We start from the raw sequence: 22466 nt of genomic DNA, 5'->3' as shown, positions 1-22466 counted from the left end.
AACGAATGTTTTCTCATCGGAGAAAACCAAATTCGGCAGTTCTCCTCTTTCGACCAAGCGAAGCAACTCTTTAGCTCATTTGAATATATTTTCTTTCTGTTGCGGTGTAAGTTCTTGCACTTTTTGGAATTTCAATGGCTTTACCCCGAACTCATTTTTCAATATTTCCCGAATGGAATATTGCGATATGTTCAGCTCACGAGCCAATTTTCGGCCACTGCAATGCGGGTTTCAATCAAGTCGCTTCTTTACTTTCGAATCATTTCTGCTGATGTTGCTGTTTTCTTCCGTCCACTTCCTTGACTTCGGGCTACGCTACCAGTATCACAGTAACGAGCGATGGTGCGAGACACAAAGGATTTATTCACATTTAAATGCGGAAGTGCTCTAACGATAGCCAATTGTGGTGGTGGTTTACCAGCCAAATATAAAGAAGTCACATAACGCTTGAATTTCATCACGAATAACTTTTTTTCTGGAAAATTCTCAACAACATGCTTGTGTACGCTTGTGAACAATATAATGAGCTGTCACTGGAATGATTTTAACAACTGTCGGACGAGAGGCTTGGAAATGACAGCAGTCTGAATTTGGTTGCATTAGAGATATAATTCTGAAATTTGATATTTCGATTTTTGATAGTATCAGTGTTTGATATTTGGCAGTCGTTGTAAATGCGTCCTATATTAGTACGAAAAGTACTAAATGGTACTAAATTGGGTATTGGGTGATGAAATAGGCATAGAATCCTCTAATTTGATATTGAGGTCCCTGTTGATGTCTGAATTTAAGATATGGAGGTGGTTTTGATAATGTGAACTACAAGTGTACAAAAAGTACTAAATAGTTCTATATTTGGCACAATTTGGTGTTGGGTGAAGAGGTAGTGCTTAAAGTTTGAAATTTGGTATTTGGGTTGCTGTTCGTGTCTAGCCTGGATATATGGAGGTGATTTCGGAAATGTGTACTATGATTGTTCGAAAAGTACTATTATTATTAAGATTACTGTTGGTATCTGTGTTTAAGATTTGGCGGTAGTTTGGAAATACGTCCTACATTTGTACGAAAAGTACTAAATGGTACTAAATTTGGGATTGTATGAAGGGTTATTGGAAATGTGTTCTATAATTGTCCGAAAAGTACTATAATTGTACGAAATGTATTATAATGGTACGAAAAGTACAAAGTTTGGTATCTAGTGAAGGAAGAAAGGTAGGAAATAATAATTCTTTGTGCCTACGATTGAGATATGCAACGGTTTTGTAAATGTGTACTAAAATTATACGAAAGGTACAAAATTTTACCACATTGGATATTGAGTGAATGTATAGAGCTGGAATCCCAAATTTGGATATTGGTATCTGGTTTTGAGATCTGATAGTGGTTTTGCAAATACCTACTATAATTGTTCGAAAAGTACTAAATGATACTAATTTTGATTCACTGTTGCTGGCTAGGATGGAGATATATAGGTTGCGTACTAAAAGTTACTAAATTGGGTATTGGGTAAAGGGATAGAATTGAAATTTATATTGAGGGCACTGTTGGTTTCTAGGGTTTACATATGGAGACATTGAAATAGTTTTGGACAGAAAAACTGGATGTAGGTCCATTGTGGTAAACTTCGTACCAGGGAATACCTGTTTTAAAGCAGGAAATACCTAGGTTTCGGAAAGAGCCACCAATCCTCATCAGTTCACTTGACTGGGATGTTCTGGACTGGGATATTCTCCCCAGAAGTTATTTTAAAAACCAGTAAAGAAAGTCTTAAAGTCGGGCGGGACCGACTTTATGATACCCTACACCACTTTGCTAATTTAGTAGAGCTCCACTTAATAATTAAAAGTTTTTATGGGAGAATTCAATCATACGTGCTATGATTATAATTATAATTTAAAGTTATGCCGAAGTACTTGTATCTTTTAAATTCGGACTTGTGTTGCCCATTTGGTGCATAAATAATTTAAAATCGGATAAAAATATATATGGGAGCTATATCCAAATCTGAACCGATCTCGATAAAATTTGGCCACGATTTTTCTGAGCTGTATTTGATATATTTCCCTGAATATCGTTGTTACGGAGTGCATATTACGGTTGTGGGTAACAAATACAACAAATCGGATGAACAATATATATGGAAGCTATAGCTATATCTGAACCGATCTTCACCAAATTTGACATACTAGCTTCTAGACTCAATTTGGCCGTAAGTACCAAATTCCATCCCATTTAAACAAATATTAGACGTTTGGTGCATAATATAGGGTAAATCGGACGAAGTTATATATGGCAGCTATATCCAAATCTGAACCGATCTCGATAAAATTTGGCAAATGTATTTCTGAGCTGTATTTGATATATTTCCCCAAATATTGTTATTGCAGAGTGCATATTACGGCTGCGGAGGACAAAAATAACAAATCGGATGAACAATATATATGGGGGATATAGCTATATCTGAACCGATTTCGATCAAATTTGGCATACTTATTTTCAGGCCTAATTTGGATGTATATGCAAAATTCCATACAATTCGGGCCTATATTACACGTTTGGTGCACAATAAAAATAAATCAGACGAAGATATATATGGAGCTATATCTAAATTTTGACCGATTATCTCCAATTTCAATAGGGTTCGTCCTTGGGCCAAACAAATGATCTGTGCAAAATTTTATCTGGATCAGACAATAAATGCGACCTGTACTTTGTTTACAAAAATACATGGACAGACGGACGGACGGTCGGACATGCATAAATCGACTCAGAATTTGATTCTATGCAGATCATCAAAAGGAACTATGGGTCTATCTCGTTTCCTTTTGCCTGTTACAAACAAATGCACAAAGACATAATACCCTGACCACCTTGTGGTGTAGGGTATAATAACCTCTTTGACAAAAAAAACTGTTTTTACCCAAGTGAGAGATCGAGACAGATGAGAATTGGTGGATCTTTCCGAAACCTAGGTATTCCCTATCTTACCCCCTGGTAAACATTACCATCCACTAATAAACAAACGCTGTTTTATAAAAAACAACAATAATGAGATTAAGCCTGACCCTTTTGCAACAACAAAATGCTATGGTATCCTGAACAAATAAGCCAACACTGTTCGATTTTAAACAATTTTCCATCTCAATACCATTTTACAGGACATTTATACGTTATTAAAAAAATGCTATTTTAGTGTTTTATATTAATTATATTTCTACCAACCTAAGTTTCGAACCATAGCAGTTATTTTGCACTCACACCCACTGAAACCTACTGGGACATCATTGGGCAACCATTAAAATAACCGAACTATTTTTATGGAACACCTAACTGTCAGACTTCTTCTGTCACATCAACTAACAAATGTTAAGTGTCATCATTGCTGCCTACACAACTGTCAAATGGAGAAATAAATGTGGGAGGATATTCTTCTATGCCAAAGGGTATTAAATGCTGACTGACTGACTCACCGATGGACTAAATGGATGGTTGACATCAACAAAACAACTCAGCTGTGTTGTCCTTTGCTATTTTCAACCATTCCATTGCTGCAGTGTCCAATTCCAATTGATTTTTGTGGGTGTGAAGGAGGGGGATGCACAAGGATTCTCTTGACCTTATGACTTGGCCAAATTGATTCGTCCAATGTGGATGGCTGGATGCAATGGATTGGAATAAAAACGAATCGCCCGGATTTGCGTGGCAACAACGCCATCCTTGAAACCCACAGACCCGAAAAGTTATATTTAAATGTTGCCAACAGAGCTCTGGCACTGGGGCCATGTAACTGGCAGCATCACCTGTAAACGCTGAGGATAAAACTTTGCGTAGGTGTTTTCAGGTGTAGACTCAAAGTAGTGGTTGTGGAGGTGGTAGGTGGTGGAGGTAATAGTGCAATTGTAGAATAGTTTATGACAGTATAATTGTGTCTCTGTGTGTGTGGAACGTGTGGGTAGATGTTTTATAATTCACATTTGTTGTTGTTGTTGTTTTGAAATGAAAAGGATTTTAATTAAAAAATCTTTTCCGGTCTTCTGAGTCGGGGGAAAACTAATGGATTTCCGTTGAATTTGATGTCTAAATGTGGGACAAATACATTTAGACATCAAATTCAACGGAATGGACGTTTTCATATTAAATACGAAATAAGGCTGTATTATAAAAAAAATCAGGTTTCTATAAAAATTGCAAAAATCCCATAAAAGTTGGTAATCTTTAAGTGTGATCGGGCTAAATCCCCCGATTTTCATTTTGAGTTAATTAAAAAAATCATTTAACTGATATTTTTGTTTTTGTGTTATAAAATTAGAAACAAAACAAAATTAGTTCTTATCTTCCTTATCCCCGGTAATGAAAAGCAACACAAAACCGGTAAATATTTGCATACCTTGCCTATGGGGTTTCACCCCAACCTCCCCCGCAAACGTCGGGTGCCTTGGTTGAAATTGAAGTAATTTCTGTCACTGTTCCAAGCAAGTCATTTTTTTACGAGTTGTTCGAGTTCGGGCCAAGATAAGTACTACAGATAACTTATGTAAGATAAGTACACATACACCCTTACCGACTCAGATAAACATTCGTACATACACCCACCTACCTGATAGATAACACATAGTTTAATTGTGACTAATTGCGGCATTTCAGATCGTCGCACTCTTTGGTCGTTGTCAGTATTATCCATTTCGGTTACCTTCTTACCCTTAGTCAGTATTACTCGGCTAGGTAGGCCAGGTATGTGGAAAATATAAGTCAAACAATTTCGAAATGAAGATAAGATTTACACTAGGCAACAAAAATGTTAACATGTCTTTTAGTCCCAGAAGAGGTCTTCTGGTCCCACGAGGGCTGTAACATGTCTTCTGGCTCCAGGAGAGCTGCAACAGGTCTTCTGGCTCCAGGAGAGCTGCAACAGGTCTTCTGGCTCCAGGAGAGCTGCAACAGGTCTTCTGGCTCCAGGAGAGCTGCAACAGGTCTTCTGGCTCCAGGAGAGCTGCAACAGGTCTTCTGGCTCCAGGAGAGCTGCAACAGGTCTTCTGGCTCTAGGAGAGCTGCAACAGGTCTTCTGGCTCCAGGAGAGCTGCAACAGGTCTTCTGGCTCCAGGAGAGCTGTAACAGGTCTTCTGGCTCCAGGAGAGCTGTAAAAGGTCTTCTGGCTCCAGGAGAGCTGTAACAGGTCTTCTGGCACCAGTAGAGCTTTAACAGGTCTATTGGCTCCAGGAGAGCTGTAACAGGTCTTCAGGCCTCAGAAGAGCTGTAAAAGGTCTTCTGGCTCCAGGAGAGCTGTAAAAGGTCTTCTGGCTCCAGGAGAGCTGTAAAAGGTCTTCTGACTCCAGGAGAGCTGTAACAGGTCTTCTGGCACCAGTAGAGCTTTAACAGGTCTATTGGCTCCAGGAGAGCTGTAACAGGTCTTCAGGCCTCAGAAGAGCAGTAATAGGTTTTTGGTCTCAGAAGAGCTGCAATAGGTTTTCTGTTCTCAGAAGAGCTGCAACAGACGAGCTTCTGGCCTCCGAAAAGCTGCAACAGGTCTTCTGGCCTCCCAAAAACTGCAACAGGTCTTCTGGCCTCCGAGGAGCTGCAACAGGTCTTCTAGCCATAGAAGAGCTGTAACAGGACTTCTAGTCATAGAAGAGCTGTAACAGGTCTTCTAGCCATAGAAGAGCTGCAACAGGTCTTCTGGCCATAGAAGAGCTGTAACAGGTCTTCTGGCCATAGAAGAGCTGTAACAGGTCTTCTGGCCATAGAAGAGCTGTAACAGCTCTTCTGGCCATAGAAGAGCTGTAACAGGTCTTCTGGCCATGGAAGAGCTGTAACAGGTCTTCTGGCCATAGAAGAGCTGTAACAGCTCTTCTGGCCATAGAAGAGCTGTAACAGCTCTTCTGGCTATAGAAGAGTTGTTACAGCTCTTCTGGCTATAGAAGAGTTATTACAGCTCTTCTGGCTATAGAAGAGTTGTTACAGCTCTTCTGGCTATAGAAGAGCTGCAACAGGTCTTCTGGCTCCAGGAGAGCTGCAACAGCTCTTCTGGCTATAGAAGAGCTGCAACAGGTCTTCTGGCTCCAGGAGAGCTGCAACAGCTCTTCTGGCTATAGAAGAGCTGCAACAGGTCTTCTGGCTCCAGGAGAGCTGCAACAGGTCTTCTGGCTCCAGGAGAGTTGCAACAGGTCTTCTGGCTCCAGGAGAGCTGCAACAGGTCTTCTGGCTCCAGAAGAGCTGTAACAGGTCTTCTGGCTCCAGGAGAGCTGTAACAGGTTTTCTGGCTCCAGGAGAGCTGTAAAAGGTCTTCTGGTCCCAGGAGAGCTGTTACAGGTACAGGTGGCTATGGAAGAGCGTTAGAAGACTTTTCATCGTTAGTAGACTTGTGTCACAGATTCTGTTATTTAATGATCTATTAAAAGCTGTTTTGCCTCACTTTGTGTTGCCTAGTGTATTTTTTTGTGTTCATTCATGGCCCATTTATCTTTACAATTGAGGATTTAGTCTAAAGCAGAAGGCGTGAGTGGACAAATGCGATATTGAATTTCAGTTATTGTGGAAAAATTGTTGAGCACTAAGAAATAATTTAATTAATTGTGCAGTTCTGTTTCAACGCAGTGCATTTATTGGAAATATTGTGGAAATTGAAAAGAGCAAGTAGCAAGAAAAAAATTGTAAAAATATCTAAAAAAATTAAGAGTGATTAATTTTTGAGAAATTGTGAATCATTTAAAAATTAAAACAAAACAATCTAAATTTCGTGTTGGGAAATTCAAGTGTGGCAAGTCACTAAGTATGTGAATGATATATGTAGTAATAACAGAATATTTACGAGATTTTGTCCTTTCCGTAGTTTGGAAAAAATAGTTGTGTATTTCAAAACTTTTCGTCCTGTTCCCGACAATGCCTTATACATTCATTTCTAAAATGAATTTCAAAAGTGATTCCCAATATACAAAACTAGAGACGACATACTGCCAGTGTGTGTAGAGTGCTGTGGGGCCTTTAAAGAGAGATAGCAAAGTTATTCCCCCTTTGGTTCCACCTTGGTAAACAATTCCAAATTTTCTAAATATTATATTTATTTAAAAAAATATGCTACTCTACATCTGTGCCAATGACACCGGCTGTCTTGCAACACCATTAATCTTCCAGTCTCTTTTTTGTATCATTTTTTTGTTTTCCATTGCATTTTTGTTCCGCTTTCCAGAATTATTTTGATGTTTTATCAAATCAGCTATTGCGGTTGCCGGTTATCAGTCAACCTAATCTGTTTTAAACATTTTTCACACTTTCTTTATCGTTGCTGTTGTTGTCCATTGGCGTTGTTTGGGGGACTTTACCTTTCTTACCGTTCCCATTGCACAGTGGTCGCTGGCATTGGCCAAAATTCAAAAAATGAAAATCAGATATTCATTGTCAAATGTGTACACCTGAACTCTTAAGAAGTTAAGCTTTTTAGAAGACATAATTATCTTGACTTCATTCTAACGGCCCACTTCGAGAATAGCATCAAAAAAGAGATAATGTAGGTATTTGCTTTTTTCAGTGGGATCAGTGAAAAATTGGAGTAAAAATAGAAATGTATTACAAAATTAAATACATTTTAAAACGACAAATCTTGGCATTATTATTGAAAAGCAAGGTATTGACTTATTTTTAGTGCAGTAATTTGTGTGTATAGTAGTTGTGTATAATATAGAAGATGTGAGTGATCTGAGTTGCCTTTAAGATTAATTTTGAAAATAAAATTGGATTTCAGGTAAAGTTTTAATTGTTTTCCCCCCTGAATCCTCCAATGTGATTTTTTTCACGCCATTAGTAATGGCCCTAAGATTTTAAAAGTGCTAATTTAACTTTCAGATTTTGTCAGATTTGTATGTTATGCCCAATATACTGAAGTGACTTCGCTGCAATTTTGTCAGTTCTATGGTGCTAGTGACATAGAATGTGTTTTGTTGTTTGGGATTGATAAGGATGTAATTGAGGGGTGTTCAATAATGTTGCAAGCATTGTCTTCTGATTAATGCCGAAAAATTTAAGGCCATTGCACTGGAAACTGCTAAAAAGTTAACAAATAGATATTCATGGCACTATCTTCCACCCACAGTTCATAAAACTTTAATACATGCACCCGACTTTAGAAATTTGTCATTGTATAGATTAGATAATTATAGGAGGAGGCCGTGGAGTCTAGAAACAAAGATATAAAAAAGTTTCGACTAAATCATACCCGAAAAAAGTCTCGTGTTTCAACAAACACAGATCTTATTAACCGTCTTCTTCTGAGCTCTGACCCTTTTATAACGGGACAGCGAACGTTACCAAACAATAACCAGTAAAGAAAGTCTTAAAGTTGGGCGGAGCCGACTTCATGTTACCCTACACCACTTTGCATATTTAGTAGAGCCTTACATAACAAATAAAGTTTTTAATGGGGAATTTGTAAGAATTAAATCATATGATTATAGTAATAATAAAAAGTCCAAAGGAACTAATATATGGGAGGTATATCCTCCTCTGAATCGATTTCTACTAAATTTGTCGAGACATTTGCGCCTTTTCAATTCGGGCTTGTATAATCCATTTGGTGCAGAATTATCTTGAAATCGGATTGATATATATGAGAGCCATATCTAAATCTGAACCGAACTCGATAAAATTTGACAAAGGTATTTCTAAGCTGTATTTGATATATTGCCCCGAATATCGTTACTACGGAGTCCACATTACGGCTATGCAGAGCAAATTCAACAAATCGGATGAACAATATGTATGGGAGCTATAGCTATATCTGAATCGATTTCCACCAAATTTGACATACTGGTTTCCAGACTCAATTTGGCCGTAAGTACCAAATCCCATTCCATTTGGCTAATATTACACTTTGGTGCACAATAAAAAGCAAATCGGACGAAGATATATATGGGAGCCATATCCAAATATTAACCGATCTCGATAAAATTTAGCAAGGGTATTTCTGAGTTATATTTGATATATTTCCCCAAATATCGTTGTTACAGAGATCTGGCCGTACGTATATTCCATACTATTTGGGCTGACACAAGTTTGGTGCACAATATAAGGCAAATTGGATGAAAATATATATGGGAGCTATACCTAAATTTTGACCGATTATCTACAATTTCAATCGGGCCTTGGGTCAAACAAATTATTTGTGCAAAATTTAACTTTGATTTAATTTTATATTGAATTGTTATTTTATTTTGTTTACAAAAATCAAATTTGGAATTGATTTATATAAAAAATACTTCTATTTTTAGAGGTATCTCTACAGGGGGACCCGCAGATAAAGGCTGCCCGTTCCAAATAATTTTCAGTAAGATTATTTTTTAACTCCTTAGAACGTAAAATATCAAATCACATTACAATCTGGTGTAGAATGTGACAAGAATTGGGCAAATAACCCTTATTCGGGAGGTACGTTGTAAGGGGACCATGCCAAAACATGCATCGACCATATCCATTTTGTCACATTTTTTATTTTTATCCCATCAAGGTACCATAACCAAAGATTCATATTGATATGTGCACTGAAAGTATTTTTGGCCGCTGTTCCCATACGACCTCGACCACTGTGCATTGTTGACAATTTCAAATTTTGTTTTGAAATCGAAATTCTGAAAACAACAACAGCAGCAAAAAAAAACGGTATCAATGTTCTATTGTCATTGCAAATGTTTGTGATTTGTTATGCTTTTTTTCGTTGTTTTTGCTTTGGAAATCAATTCCATGTTTTGTTCTTGTTCCTTTTCTCTCTCTCTCTCTCTCTTTCTCTCTCGTTACACGATACGATAATGCAGCGATAATAATTGGCACGTCAATTTGCCCTGGCTGGCGATGGACGACGCGGCGCGTATGATGAATGTGTTTTCTTAAATGTCTTCCTTCCTTCACATGTGCAATACACATGTACATGTGTACGAACACAGATTGAAATCCAACACTTTCCCTCTTTTCCTCTCCCTCGCATTCGGTGTTTTTATTTTCTATTCTCTTTTTCTTTCAATGTCTCCAAACATTCTTTTTCGTCGTTTACTTCAATTTCAATTCACTGTATTGTTTATCATAAGCGTTGAACTCTCATGTCTTGAATGGTGATGGCGACCATATCAAGATAAGTTGAAGACATCAGTCTTGAGGCACCCTACATTTTTTAAACACTGGACTGTCAGTTTTATATCGGGAATGCCAATAAGCAAGCCATAGATGCTCCTGGGAGTGTGTTTATATTGTTGGTTTATAAAATATTTTATTTGAGAGGTGTACCTGGCACTTTCTATCAAAGCGCAGATTTGCTCTTTTTCACTCGGGAGTGAAAATTGCTCGAGAGTAGAATTCCCCGAAGAGTGTGAGTTGTTTGTGGAGTTTTCTTCTCACTCTTTTGTCTTTTTTCACTCCCGAGTCATTCTTGTTTGAAAAATTAGAGTGAGAGAGCAGAATCGCTCGAAATGGGGCAAGAGTTTGCTCTAAGAGTGCAAATGAGCAGGAAAAATATGTTGCTTTCGGAATTGTGTGTGTGCGTGTAATAGCAAACGGAATTCGATGTTGCTGTGAAGTGGTGAAGAGTTGAAGAAGAGGGAGTGTGTTCGATTACAGAAAAAACACACATACATAGAAATATAACAATGGTATGACAAAGACTAAAAAAGTGCTCGTTTTCGAACGAGTTTTGCTCCCACTCTAAAACGAGCAAAGCATGCTAACCCTTATTTGAATGAAGCCGAAAAATAGGGCTTTTGTTTCTCCTACTTCCAGAAGTTATTCCACTCGACATCGAACGAATTTGAATATTTTCCGGAATTCGAGTGAGTTTTTGGAGATTAGCTATCAACAATACAATGTCCTACCATGTAATGAGTAACGCCGGCACAGGGTGGGCACGTCCGACTAAAATACCCAAACTCACTGGCTAGTCCTTTTTACGAACGAAGCCGAAAATAGAGCTTTTGTTTTTGGTTTGGTTTTTCTTACTCCCATGAGTTATTCCACTCGACATCGATCGAATTTGAATATTTACCTGAATTCGTGTGAGTTTTTGGAGGTTTGCTATCAACAATACAATGTCCTACCATGTAATGAGTAACCCCGGCACAGGGTGGGCACGTACCCTCCACCATTTGGAACGAATTTGGGAATATGTTTTAAAAAAGTAAAACAAAATCCGTTAAAAATTCTGTTAAAATCTTAAAAATACTGAATGTAGACGTTATGTCATAAGTCATTACAACATTCAAATACGAAACTTAAAAAAACCTGTTAATGACGTAGCTAAAATCGTCAAAATACCGAATATAGAGAGATACCGTTATATGCATATACAATATTCTGTCACAGGCTGTAGTACCTATTAGGAACTTCAAATACGAAATTTCAAACTACCGAATTTAGGATGGAACTGATACATGGGGCCCATACGAAGACCCATACGAAGACCTAGACATAGACTGTAGTTCCCATTACGAACGCAAAATACGAAATTTAAAATAACTCCGGTGAATAATGTCGCTAAAATCATCAAAATACCGAATATTGGGAGGTACCTTTATATGGAGGCAATACGAAGACGTGGGGCTGGATACGCAGTTTTTTGTCATAGGCTGTAGTACCCATTACGAATTCTAAATACGAAATTCAAAACGACTCTGGTGAATCGTCAAAATATCGAATATCTGGGGGTACCATTGGATTATACGATATCGATAATTCTCTTCCAGAACTTCTAGTATGGATTTTTAGAGAATTCCATTGAAAAATGTAGTTAAAATCATCAAAATACCGAATATTGGGAGGCACCGTTATATGGAGGATATACGATATCGTGGATCTATATAGTCCACTCCGCTCTTCCAGGGAGTAAGGTACTCAGAAGCAACTTCTTTTGTGGATTTTCAGAACATTACAATCATCAAAATACCGAATATCGCTAGGATACCGTTATATGGGGGCCATACGATATCGTTGACCAATATAGCCTATCTTCGAACTTAACCTGCCAGGAGACAAAAGAGTGATGTGTGCAAAATTGTAGCTGTCTATCTTTATTCGATTTAACTCTGGACGCACGGACAGACAGGGCTAAATCGTCTTAGAATTTTACACTGATCAAGAATATACAGGGTGAGATGAAAAAACTGCAACCAAATTCAGACTGCTGTCATTTCACAGCCAGTCGTCCCACTGCTGTTAAAATTATTCCAGTGACAGCTCATTATATTGTTTACAAGCGTACAAAAAAGCATTTTGGTGAGAATTTTCCAGAAAAAAACTTATTCGTGATGGAACATATGCAATATTCCATTCGGGATATATTGAAAAATAAGCTCGGGTAAAGCCATTAAAATTCCATTAAGTGCAAGTACTTACACCGCAACAGAAAGAAAATAGACTCAAAATAGCTAAAGAGTTGCTTCGCTTGGCCGAAAGTGGTGAACTGCCGAATTTGGTTTTTTCCGTCTCCAATGAGAAAACATTGATGGTGTTTACTTGCCCAAGAGGTCAGCTGAAAATGTGCACCTTCGGTTGGCCACCAGAACTCAAGCGCCGGCCATGGTGGTGGTGTGGGCCTCCATAACAGCCGATGGTCGCTCTCCGCTCGTATTAATCGTCGTGCCTTGGGCACGTAAACATTTTGGCCGCAGACCTTGGACATTCCAACAGGACTCAGCACCATCGTTATAAAATGAGGTTCCTTGCTTCATTTCCAGCGCACAGTGGCTACCAAAATCTCCGGATACCAATCCGTTGGATTATTGTGTCTGGAGTAATTTGGAAAGCAAGTTTGGCACTAAAAATACCCAAGTGTCGATCATCTCAAGCAAGCGTTTCACCTGGAATGAGCCAAAACACTGCAGAGCAACATTCGGGCAGCGTGTGACGGGTTCATTTGCCGTTTGAAGGCCATAATTCGTGCTAAAAGTGACCAATTCGAACAAATCTAAACTTATTCTAAAATTAAATGCTATTTCCGACATTTTTTGCTTTCATTCAATAACATTTAAAAATAATGGCGTTTGACTTTGTTGCAGTTTTTTTTTATCTCACATTGTAGTGTAGTTTGGTATAGCATAGTATAGTATAGTATATATATTGTTATTTTATTTTTATATTATTCGTAGCGCCTAAAAGTATACAATATATTTATAGCATAAATACAAAAAAGCTCGCTCTACAACACATGACCCTTTATCTAGTTTTCCCATTCAATTTTCTTTTTTGAAAATACTGTTCCAACCGATGCGACCTCACCCAGCACTTTTCCTCTTTACAGTGTCAATTTATTTTATTGTAGCTTTTATTTATTTTTTGTTTATTTTCCCATTCTGTCATAAAAGTAATTTATTATTTTGTTGTGGTTGTTCTTTTCCTTTCCTTCTTTGTTGTTTTCCATTCGGTTATTATATTTATTTTCTTTTATACATTTTCTCTGTTCTAAACATGTATTAACGTCGCTGGTGACGATGGCGGTTAGCTACTCAGCGCTGTCATTGCCATCGTCATCAATGCTGTTCCACTTCAGATTGTTTTTATTTTCCTACGTTGACAGATAAAATTAAAAGACACACAAACACACACAAACCCAATAACAATCGGCCTAGACAAGAGGTTGTGATTGGGCCACAGACAGTGTGAACCGAACCGAACCCCAACCCAAAAACCAAAAGAAAACGTTTCTGATTTAGTTGGAAATTGTATTTTCAGTGCTTCTCTTCAGCGACGAGTTGCGATTCTTAAAAGCGAAAACAGCAGAAAATCGGAAATCGCGTTGTTTTTTTTTTCTTTCAATGTGGAACTAATTTTCAAATCGGATTTTGTGATAGTATTACACGTTGAAAGTTGTAAAATTCTTTGAAAAAAATAACTGAACTGAACCCGAACTGAAATTGAAACTTGTTAAATAAAAGGCAGCAACAGCAAATTCGCTTTGTCATCAAAACTCTTGGTGTGATTGCAGCTGGTGTTCTTAGGTTTCTTTCTCGTTGTTGTTTTGTTTGTGATTTGGCATTATTTGGAACACAGTGTAAACATGGTAAAGTTTTGAGGGGAATAAATAAAAATAATAAAATCATGGTTCCAATTCATATTCTGGACTGGGGAAATGATATTTTCTACATATTTTTATAACCTCCACCATAGTATGGAGGGCATATTATCTTTGCCATTCCGTTTGTAACTCCTCGAAATACTCATATCAGACCCAACAAAGTACATATATATTATTGATCAGAAAAAATAGTTATGCAGGTCCACGTCTTTGTATAGCCCCCTACATAACGGTACCTCCCAATATTCGATATTTTTTTGATTTTAGAGACATTATAGACCGGAATTGTTTCAAATTTGGAATTTGAAGTTCGTAATGGATACTCTAACCTATAACAGAACAATTTCTATGCAAATCCACGTCTTCCTATAGCCCACATATAACGAACCGGAATAAGTTCAAAATTCGTATTTGAAGTTCGAAATTGGTACTACAGCCAATGACAAAAAATTACTTATGCAGGTCCTCGCCCCCATTATAAAGGTTCTTATTTAGCCGGTATTTTTCGACGATTTTTTTTAATGTTTCAAATTCCTTCCAAATAATGAAGGGTATTAAAAGTTGTGCCTGGCCGAACTTAGTTGCGTTTTTACTGGCTTTACTTCGAATTTCGTTCCTTTATAAAGAGATATAATTATAAGTTCCCTCCACGCCAAAATGTAACCTATTTTCACTCTGTATCTCTTAAACCTAATGCAAGACATAATCACTTGCTCTATTTTAGACAAATTACACGGTGCAACACAAAAAATAATTAGAGTTCACATCCAGCAGATTATGAAAGTGGAGCTGAAAATAGCCGACACATGTATCGGCGTTTTTTATATCGCAAAGGAACCAATCTAAAGGGGGCAAAGGGGGTAAACTCTTCCACACTTTTGGGATTTTTAGGATTACGATTATTTGGGACCCTTACATTTTAGGAATATTGTTACTTTGGCAATATTACTTGTATCAATACGAGGATTAATATTGTGGATTTTTTAACCCTCAAGCGAATCTTCAAAGGGAATTTTGATCCTTTTTTGAAAATATGTTTAAAAACTCCCTATATACGGGATCGTAGCAAGTCAAAATATTCATTTTTCTGGTTGAAAGAAATATTTACATATAAAAGTATTGAAAATTGTGATCCTTTATGCGTGAGGTACCAGGTTCAAACCCCTTTGCAGATAGGTAGCATCTTCACAACAAATCTTGTGTTAGCAAACACTTTTGTATGTGTGCAAATTGAAGAGAGTTGGGTGCTTAGTTCGCTTTCTTTGGGCGTTTTGTTTTTCAAAATCTTGAACCCTATGTGGGGGAGGTGCCCGAAGGAATGGTCCGATCTCTACCATCTATATAATAGACCATGTGTTTATGGAAATGTTGAGATGTGCCAAGACTGAATGAAATCCGATGTTAATTTCGTGTTTTATGAGCTCCATGGACATTCAAAATTTTGACCTTTGTGGGGGGCGTACCAGAAGGAGAGGACCGATATATTCCATCTTCACAGCAGATCTTGTGTTAGTAGAAATAATGGCATGTGTGAAATATGAAAAGAACCAGATGTTTATTTCGGATTTCATAACCTCTTTGGTTATTCAAAACATTGACCCTTTGTGGGGAAGATACCAGAAGGAGTGGATCGATAATTCCTTCTTTACACCAGACTTCGGATTAGTAAAAATATTGTGATATGTGTAATTTAAAGAAAACCGGATACTTATTTCGGGTTTTATGGTCGTTTAGGTTATTCGTTTTTGTGGGGGAGGTACCAGAAGGAATGCTCCGATATCTACCATCTTTATAACAGATCTGGAAATGATGGCAATATTGAGATGTGCCAAGTCTGAATGGAATCGGATGTTAATTTCGCGTTTTATGAGCTTTATGGATATTCAAAATTTAGACTGTTTGTACTAGACTAACCCTAAGTCTGTGATGCCTGTAATCTGACTCTTACATCATATTTTATCCTAGCATGTAAAAATATTTTACAAAAAATTATTGTTTAAAATTTTGACCCATTGATACTTGATGTAGTGGACCGATAATGTCTATTTTCGCACCCGACCTAGCAAAATCGAAGTATCCTTTCCCTTTCTGTGCAGTAAAATATTTTTGGGAAAATTGTGACCTTTTGTGGGTACCTGGTCTCCTCCTTCAGGTACCTCCCCCAATAAGGTCACAATTTTGCCAAAAATATTGCACATAAATGGAAAGGATACTCCGATTTTGCTCCAAATTTGCAAATCCTAATATTTGCATCACTGCTAGGTCAGGAGCAAAAATAGACATTATCGGTCCACTCCATCAAGTACCTCCCCCAACAATGGATCAAAATGTTAAACAATAATTTTTTGTAAAATATTTTTACATGCTAGGATAACTTTTAAAAGGAGTTTTTAAAAAAATTTTAAAGAACGACCAGAAGGACCCCTTTGTTGGCCTAAGTAACTAAATCTTCGTAGTTGTATCTATGATATTGCCGGGCGATTCTATGGAATCGTTATCCGAAATTTTCAAAAAATGTGTAAGTGGGGTAAATTGCTTACATAACCTCTAAAAGTATTCTTCAAAAAATCAGGATTATTTCTCCTAAAAATCCTCTTTTGTGACTATCTCAAACTGTTTATAATTCCAAAAAAATGCTTTACCTTTTATCCATTAGTGTTGTTTCCCATTTTTTTTTAACAAATGGTTTTCTCTCTTTCTGTCCTCCATCTCTTTGCAGACATCCCTTGTGCCACAGAAGAAGCATTTTCTAAGAAAATCCCATCACAATAGCTGCTGCCGTCAAAATGGAGAAACCCATGCAGCCGGTTGGTAAGGTTTCGCAAATTGCGAACCTTTTCCAACGCAAACCCATTGAAATCCAACCAGTCGAACAATTGAGTGCTGCTGCCGCCGCCGCAGCTGCAGCAGCCGCAGCGGCCGCCGCTGCCGCAAACACAACGGGTACACCCGCCACTGTCGTACGCACAGAATCACATTCGGCGCGATTCAACAACGCCCGAGCCCTTTTCGAGAAGTTAGGCGTCGAAAGCAATTCCAATCTCAGTGTCAAACGGTCGGGTTCGCGTGAAGACAACCTTTGCGGTGACATCAATCATTCGGATCGTTCGTCGTCGCGTTCATCGGATCGTTCGATATCACCACCCAAACGGCGTTCTCCCTTCCCTTCCGGTTGTCAGGTGGCTGCCTCAATGGCTAACAATAACAGTAGTAATCAGCTGAACGGCGGCATAGTTCCGCCTCTGGCAAATTCCAAATTTATTATGGAACCAAGTCCAAAATTCCAACACAACATTTCAAGATTAAAATCCGAGGATAACATTACCTCATCGTCATCATCTAGCTCTGGGGTGGGTAGTGTTAGCGCCATTTTGTCCGGCTCGTCCGGTGGCGATAAGCCAGAGAAACCTGAACGGAAATTCAATTCCCGAGAATTGATTGAAAAACAAAAGAAATGGACATCCCATTTTACCAAAACCAAGACCACACGATCTCATGGTGATCTCAATCGTTGCGATATCATACGCACCGGACCGGGTACGGTGCTGATACCCAGCTCCGTCATACAAATGAAAGACACGGCGGCCAACTCCACAACCTCACCCCCGCTAAATAATCACAAAATGATTCCCCAGAATAATCAAATCAACGAAACCCGTTCCCCTATTTTGGCCAGTTTGGCCCATCAGGATAAGCCACCCAGTCCCCCGATACGGCATTCGGTACAACCGCCCGAAATAAAACCACGTAGCAGCAATAAAATCGGAAGCCCCGTTAAGTCTCCGCCTTTGCCACCCATACCGGCTGCCAAACCGAAAAATGTCAGCCCCGTCAAATTCAACCCCGAACGGGTAAGGTCACCAACAAAAATATCAGAACCACCACCGCCACCGCCAGCCAAATCAGCCGCCGCAGCTGCAGCTCAACAACGTTCAATTGACGAACAGAATGGCATTGCACCCATTCCGCCAGAAAAGCCTCGCAAGAAATCCATAGATCTGGTGGAAACGGAAGAGCGAATTACGCCGTCATCGCCAACATTACAGGCTCCGGGTTATGTGCATGCCGCCAAACGGGGTTCGATTGACAGTGCCGGTAACAGTACTTCCATTGCCAGTGCCAATGGCATTCTAAGTGGCAGCAGCAATTCGGCAGCCTCGCCGGGAGCCAGTGCATCGTCGGGACCATCGTCACCGGTACACACCGAAGATGAGAAACAGGAAAACGAATCGACCGAGAAATCGGAAATGAAACAGCAGTATTATCACAGTATGCCGCGCAGACGAAGGAGCGAAAATGAAGGTGAGTGTGGAGGGAATTTTTTTTAATGTTGATATATGTCTTTCTTAAGAAGCCATCTTCGCCGTATTCTCTAAACGGAAAACAGGTCTTCCATGGATAGAAGAGCAACTCTTCTATGGATAGAAGAGGGAACTCTTCTATGGATAGAAGAGGGATCTCTTCTATGGATAGAAGTGGGAACTCTTCTATGGATAGAAGAGGGAACTCTTCTATGGATAGAAGAGGGAACTCTTCTATGGATAGAAGAGGGAACTCTTCTATGGATAGAAGAGGGATCTCTTCTATGGATAGAAGAGGGATCTCTTCTATGGATAGAAGAGGGATCTCTTCTATGGATAGAAGGGGATCTCTTCTATGGATAGAAGAGGGAACTCTTCTATGGATAGAAGAGGGAACTCTTCTATGGATAGAAGAGGGAACTCTTCTATTGATAGAAGAGGGATCTCTTCTATGGATAGAAGGGGATCTCTTCTATGGATAGAAGAGGGAACTCTTCTATGGATAGAAGAGGGAACTATTCTATGGATAGAAGAGGGAACTCTTCTATGGATAGAAGAGGGAACTCTTCTATGGATAGAAGAGGGAACTCTTCTATGGATAGAAGAGGGAACTCTTCTATGGATAGAAGAGGGAACTCTTCTTTGGATAGAAGAGGGAACTCTTCTATGGATAGAAGAGAGAACTCTTCTATGGATAGAAGAGGGAACTCTTCTATGGATAGAAGAGGGAACTCTTCTATGGATAGAATAGGGAACTCTTCTATGGATAGAAGAGGAAACTCTTCTATGGATAGAAGAGGAAACTCTTCTATGGATAGAAGAGGAAACTCTTCTATGGATAGAAGAGGAAACTCTTCTATGGATAGAAGAGGAAACTCTTCTATGGATAGAAGAGGGAACTCTTTTATCCCTCTTCTATCCGAAGAAGAGCAACTCTTCTATGGATTTAAGAGCAACTCTTCTAGAAGAGCAGCTCTTTTATGGAATGAAGAGCAACTCTGTTGGAAGAGCAGCTCATCTACTGATTGAAGAGCAACTTGTCCTCTATCCATAGAAGACCTGTCTTCTATCCAGAGAAGACCTGTCTTCTATCCATAGAAGAGACCTGTTTCTATCCATAGAAGAGACCTGTCTTCTATCCATAGAAGAGACCTGTCTTCTATCCATAGAAGAGACCTGTCTTCTATCCATAGAAGACATCTGTCTTCTATCCATAGAAGACATCTGTCTTCTATCCATAGAAGACCTGTCTTCTATCCATATAAGACATGTCTTCTATCCATAGAAGACCTGTCTTCTATCCATAGAAGACCTGTCTTCTATACATAGAAGACCTGTCTTCTATCCATAGAAGACCTGTCTTCTATACATAGAAGACACCTGTCTTCTATCCAGAGAAGACACCTGTCTTCAATACATAGAAGACCTATCTTCAATCCATAGAAGACCTGTCTTCAATCCATAGAAGACCTGTCTTCTATCCATAAAATACCTGTCTTCTATCCATAGAAACCTGCATTTTATCCATAAAATATGAATATGGCCATGTTTAACTATTGGGTTAGGATTTCGGTTTCTGAATTTTATAGGTAAATCAAAATCATTTATATTTCATGTCATTTTCTAGCCTTTTTCGAATCTAAATTTACACTTGACATCAAAATGTTACGAAATGAAATAGACGTTAAGTCTAAGTATAGAATCAAATATCCTTCCATCCATCCACATCCACATGGCAGGCATCAATGGGAATACCATTATATATTGCCGTTTAACAAACCGTCATTTATGTTTCCTGGAAATTCCGACAGAAAGCTTCTTCCTTTATCCAAAATAGATGAGATGACGCAAATCCTTATCTCCAACGTTAGGAGATGATCTAAAAATACATGAAAGAGTTGTTCAGGAAATGTGGAACTATTTTTAGGCGTTTTTGAAAAGGGGTTGGTTGCTGGAAGAAAACCATTTTACCAAAGTGATAATTATAGATACTGGTAATTTTTCTGTAATAGTTGGACACTTGTGTTGGAAGCTGTATATGTGTAGTTTTACGTCTACCCAGCAAAAAATATCATCATCAAATAATGGATTTATAAGTTATATGTTGGCAGTTCTTTATAAATATGGAAATGGAATATTATTTGCCTTGTCAATTTTTGAGAAAAGAACCATCTACCATTTGGCTTATCGGTGTTACAGAAGAATGTATGTTGTTGACATTGCTTAGGACTACTGAAAATGCAAAGGGTATGTCGATGGCATTACAGGAAGTGCTGAAAATCGGAACAAAGACTACCAACATTTTGCTAGATGTAGGACTATATCAATACATTTTTATGGTATAATGGGAAAGCAAATATATATGGTTTGCATACATTTGGATTTAAGGCCAATGTCCCTCAGATATTCGATATACGGCAATATATCCAAATTCTAGTCACCTCTGTTCGAGAAATTATCGAAATTACATCTGGATATTATTTTTTTTTTATCATCTCTGATGGATATGCCTTTATATGTATTTGAAAGAATAACAAATGCCGGCACAACAGACAGCTGAGATATGGAAAGCTTTTTATTACATTCGAACACACGCAAACACATTCAATGGATTTTACCGACATGCGCTTTGTATGTTTTCCTACGCTTTAATTGAAAAGAGAAGCTTTCCCGCATGTTACCATGCACAGTGAGAGTGGCAACGTTCACTGAAAAGCTTTTTCAGATGTAAACAAATACCGATGTCGAAATTTTACAACAGATGTCGTTGGGAATCTTATGTAACGTTTTCCATTTAACTTATTTATTTGGGTTTTCGGCAAAGATACCCTAAATATTGGTAAATTAAAATGAAGTTATCAACACTTTTAGCTATTATCTTCTTAAATTGACACCAAGCAGTGAAATATAATCTCATTTTATACCCCCCTACATCACAAGGTGGTCAGGGTATTATGTCTCTGTGCATTTGTTTGTAACAGGCAAAAGGACACGAGATAAATCCATAGTTCCTTGTCATGAACTGCATAGAATCACATACTGAGTCGATGTTTGCATGTCCGTCCGTCCGTCTGTCTGTCAACGTATTTTTGTAAACAGAGTACAGGTCGCCCGATCCAGATGAAATTTTGCGCAAGTTATATGTTTGACCCAAGGACAAACCCTATTGAAATTGGAGATAATCGGTCAAAATTTAGATATACAGGGTGAGATGAAAAAACTGCAACTGCAATTTCAGATTGCTGAATGGGCCAAAATGCCGCAGACCAACATTCGGTCAGACTGTGACGGTTTCATTGGCCGTTTGAAGGCCATAATTCGTGCCAAAGGTGACCAATTCGAACAAATCTAAACTTATTCTAAAAATTTGATGCTATTTCCGACAATTTTTGCTTTCATTCAAAAAAAAAAAAAAAAAAAAAAAAACAATGTAAAAATTATGGCGGTTGACTTTGTTGCAGTTTTTTATCTCGCCCTGTAGCTTCGTCCGATTTGCCTATGATTGTGCATCAAACGCCCAAATAGTATAGAATTTTCCATATACGACCAAATTAAGCCTGGAAATAAGTGTGCCAAATTTGATCGATATCGGTTCAGATATCGCTATAGGTCGCATATATATTGTTCATCCGATTTGTTATATTTGTTCTCCACAGCCGTAATATGAAGTCTTTAACAGCGATATTCGGGGGGAATATATCAAATACAGCACAAAAATACCTTTCCCAAATTTTATCGCGATCGGTTCAGGTTTGGAAATAGCTCCAATATATATATCTCGTTGACTTTGTTGTGCGTTCGATATCTCTCAAAGAGAATATCCGATTTGATCCAAACTTCGTACAAAGTAATATTATTTTAAAACTTAGATTGAGTTAGAAGATGGGCAATATCGGTCCATTCCTTCTGCAACCTCCCCCACAGAATGTCAAAATTTTCAAAGAAAGTAATTTACTGTACAGAAAGGGAAAGGATAATTCGACTTTGCTTCAACTTTACAAATTCTAATATTTCCATCAGTGCTAGGTCAGGTGGAAAAATTGTCAGTATCGGCCCACTCCATCAGGTACCTCCTCCACAAAGGGTCACAATTTTGAATAATTATAACTCTTATTCAATGTGTTGTA

At 38.3% G+C, this 22466-nt stretch overlaps 1 protein-coding gene across 3 annotated transcripts in view; it reads left to right on the top strand.

The window, feature by feature from the left end:
• Window positions 1–18534, top strand: part of LOC101898473 (serine/arginine repetitive matrix protein 1) — a 29928-nt gene extending 11394 nt beyond the window's left edge. Inside the window, exons 1-2 of one of the 3 annotated variants that reach the window (XM_059122614.1) lie at window positions 6354–6766; window positions 16758–18534. In XM_059122614.1, the coding sequence (XP_058978597.1) occupies window positions 16825–18366 (1542 nt within the window). In that variant the 5' untranslated portion in view covers window positions 6354–6766; window positions 16758–16824 and the 3' untranslated portion in view covers window positions 18367–18534. Of the gene's footprint in view, window positions 1–6353; window positions 6767–13533; window positions 14024–16757 lie in introns of those variants that run through there. The other 2 variants (XM_059122613.1, XM_059122612.1) reach the window with 2 other exon arrangements.
• Window positions 18535–22466: the final 3932 nt, after the last annotated feature.

The sequence above is a fragment of the Musca domestica genome, unplaced genomic scaffold, assembly GCF_030504385.1.
Source record: "Musca domestica strain aabys unplaced genomic scaffold, Musca_domestica.polishedcontigs.V.1.1 206, whole genome shotgun sequence".
Taxonomy (NCBI): Eukaryota; Metazoa; Arthropoda; class Insecta; order Diptera; family Muscidae; genus Musca; species Musca domestica.
Note: the sequence above shows the minus strand (reverse complement) of the source record. Positions and strands in the feature narration are given on the sequence as shown.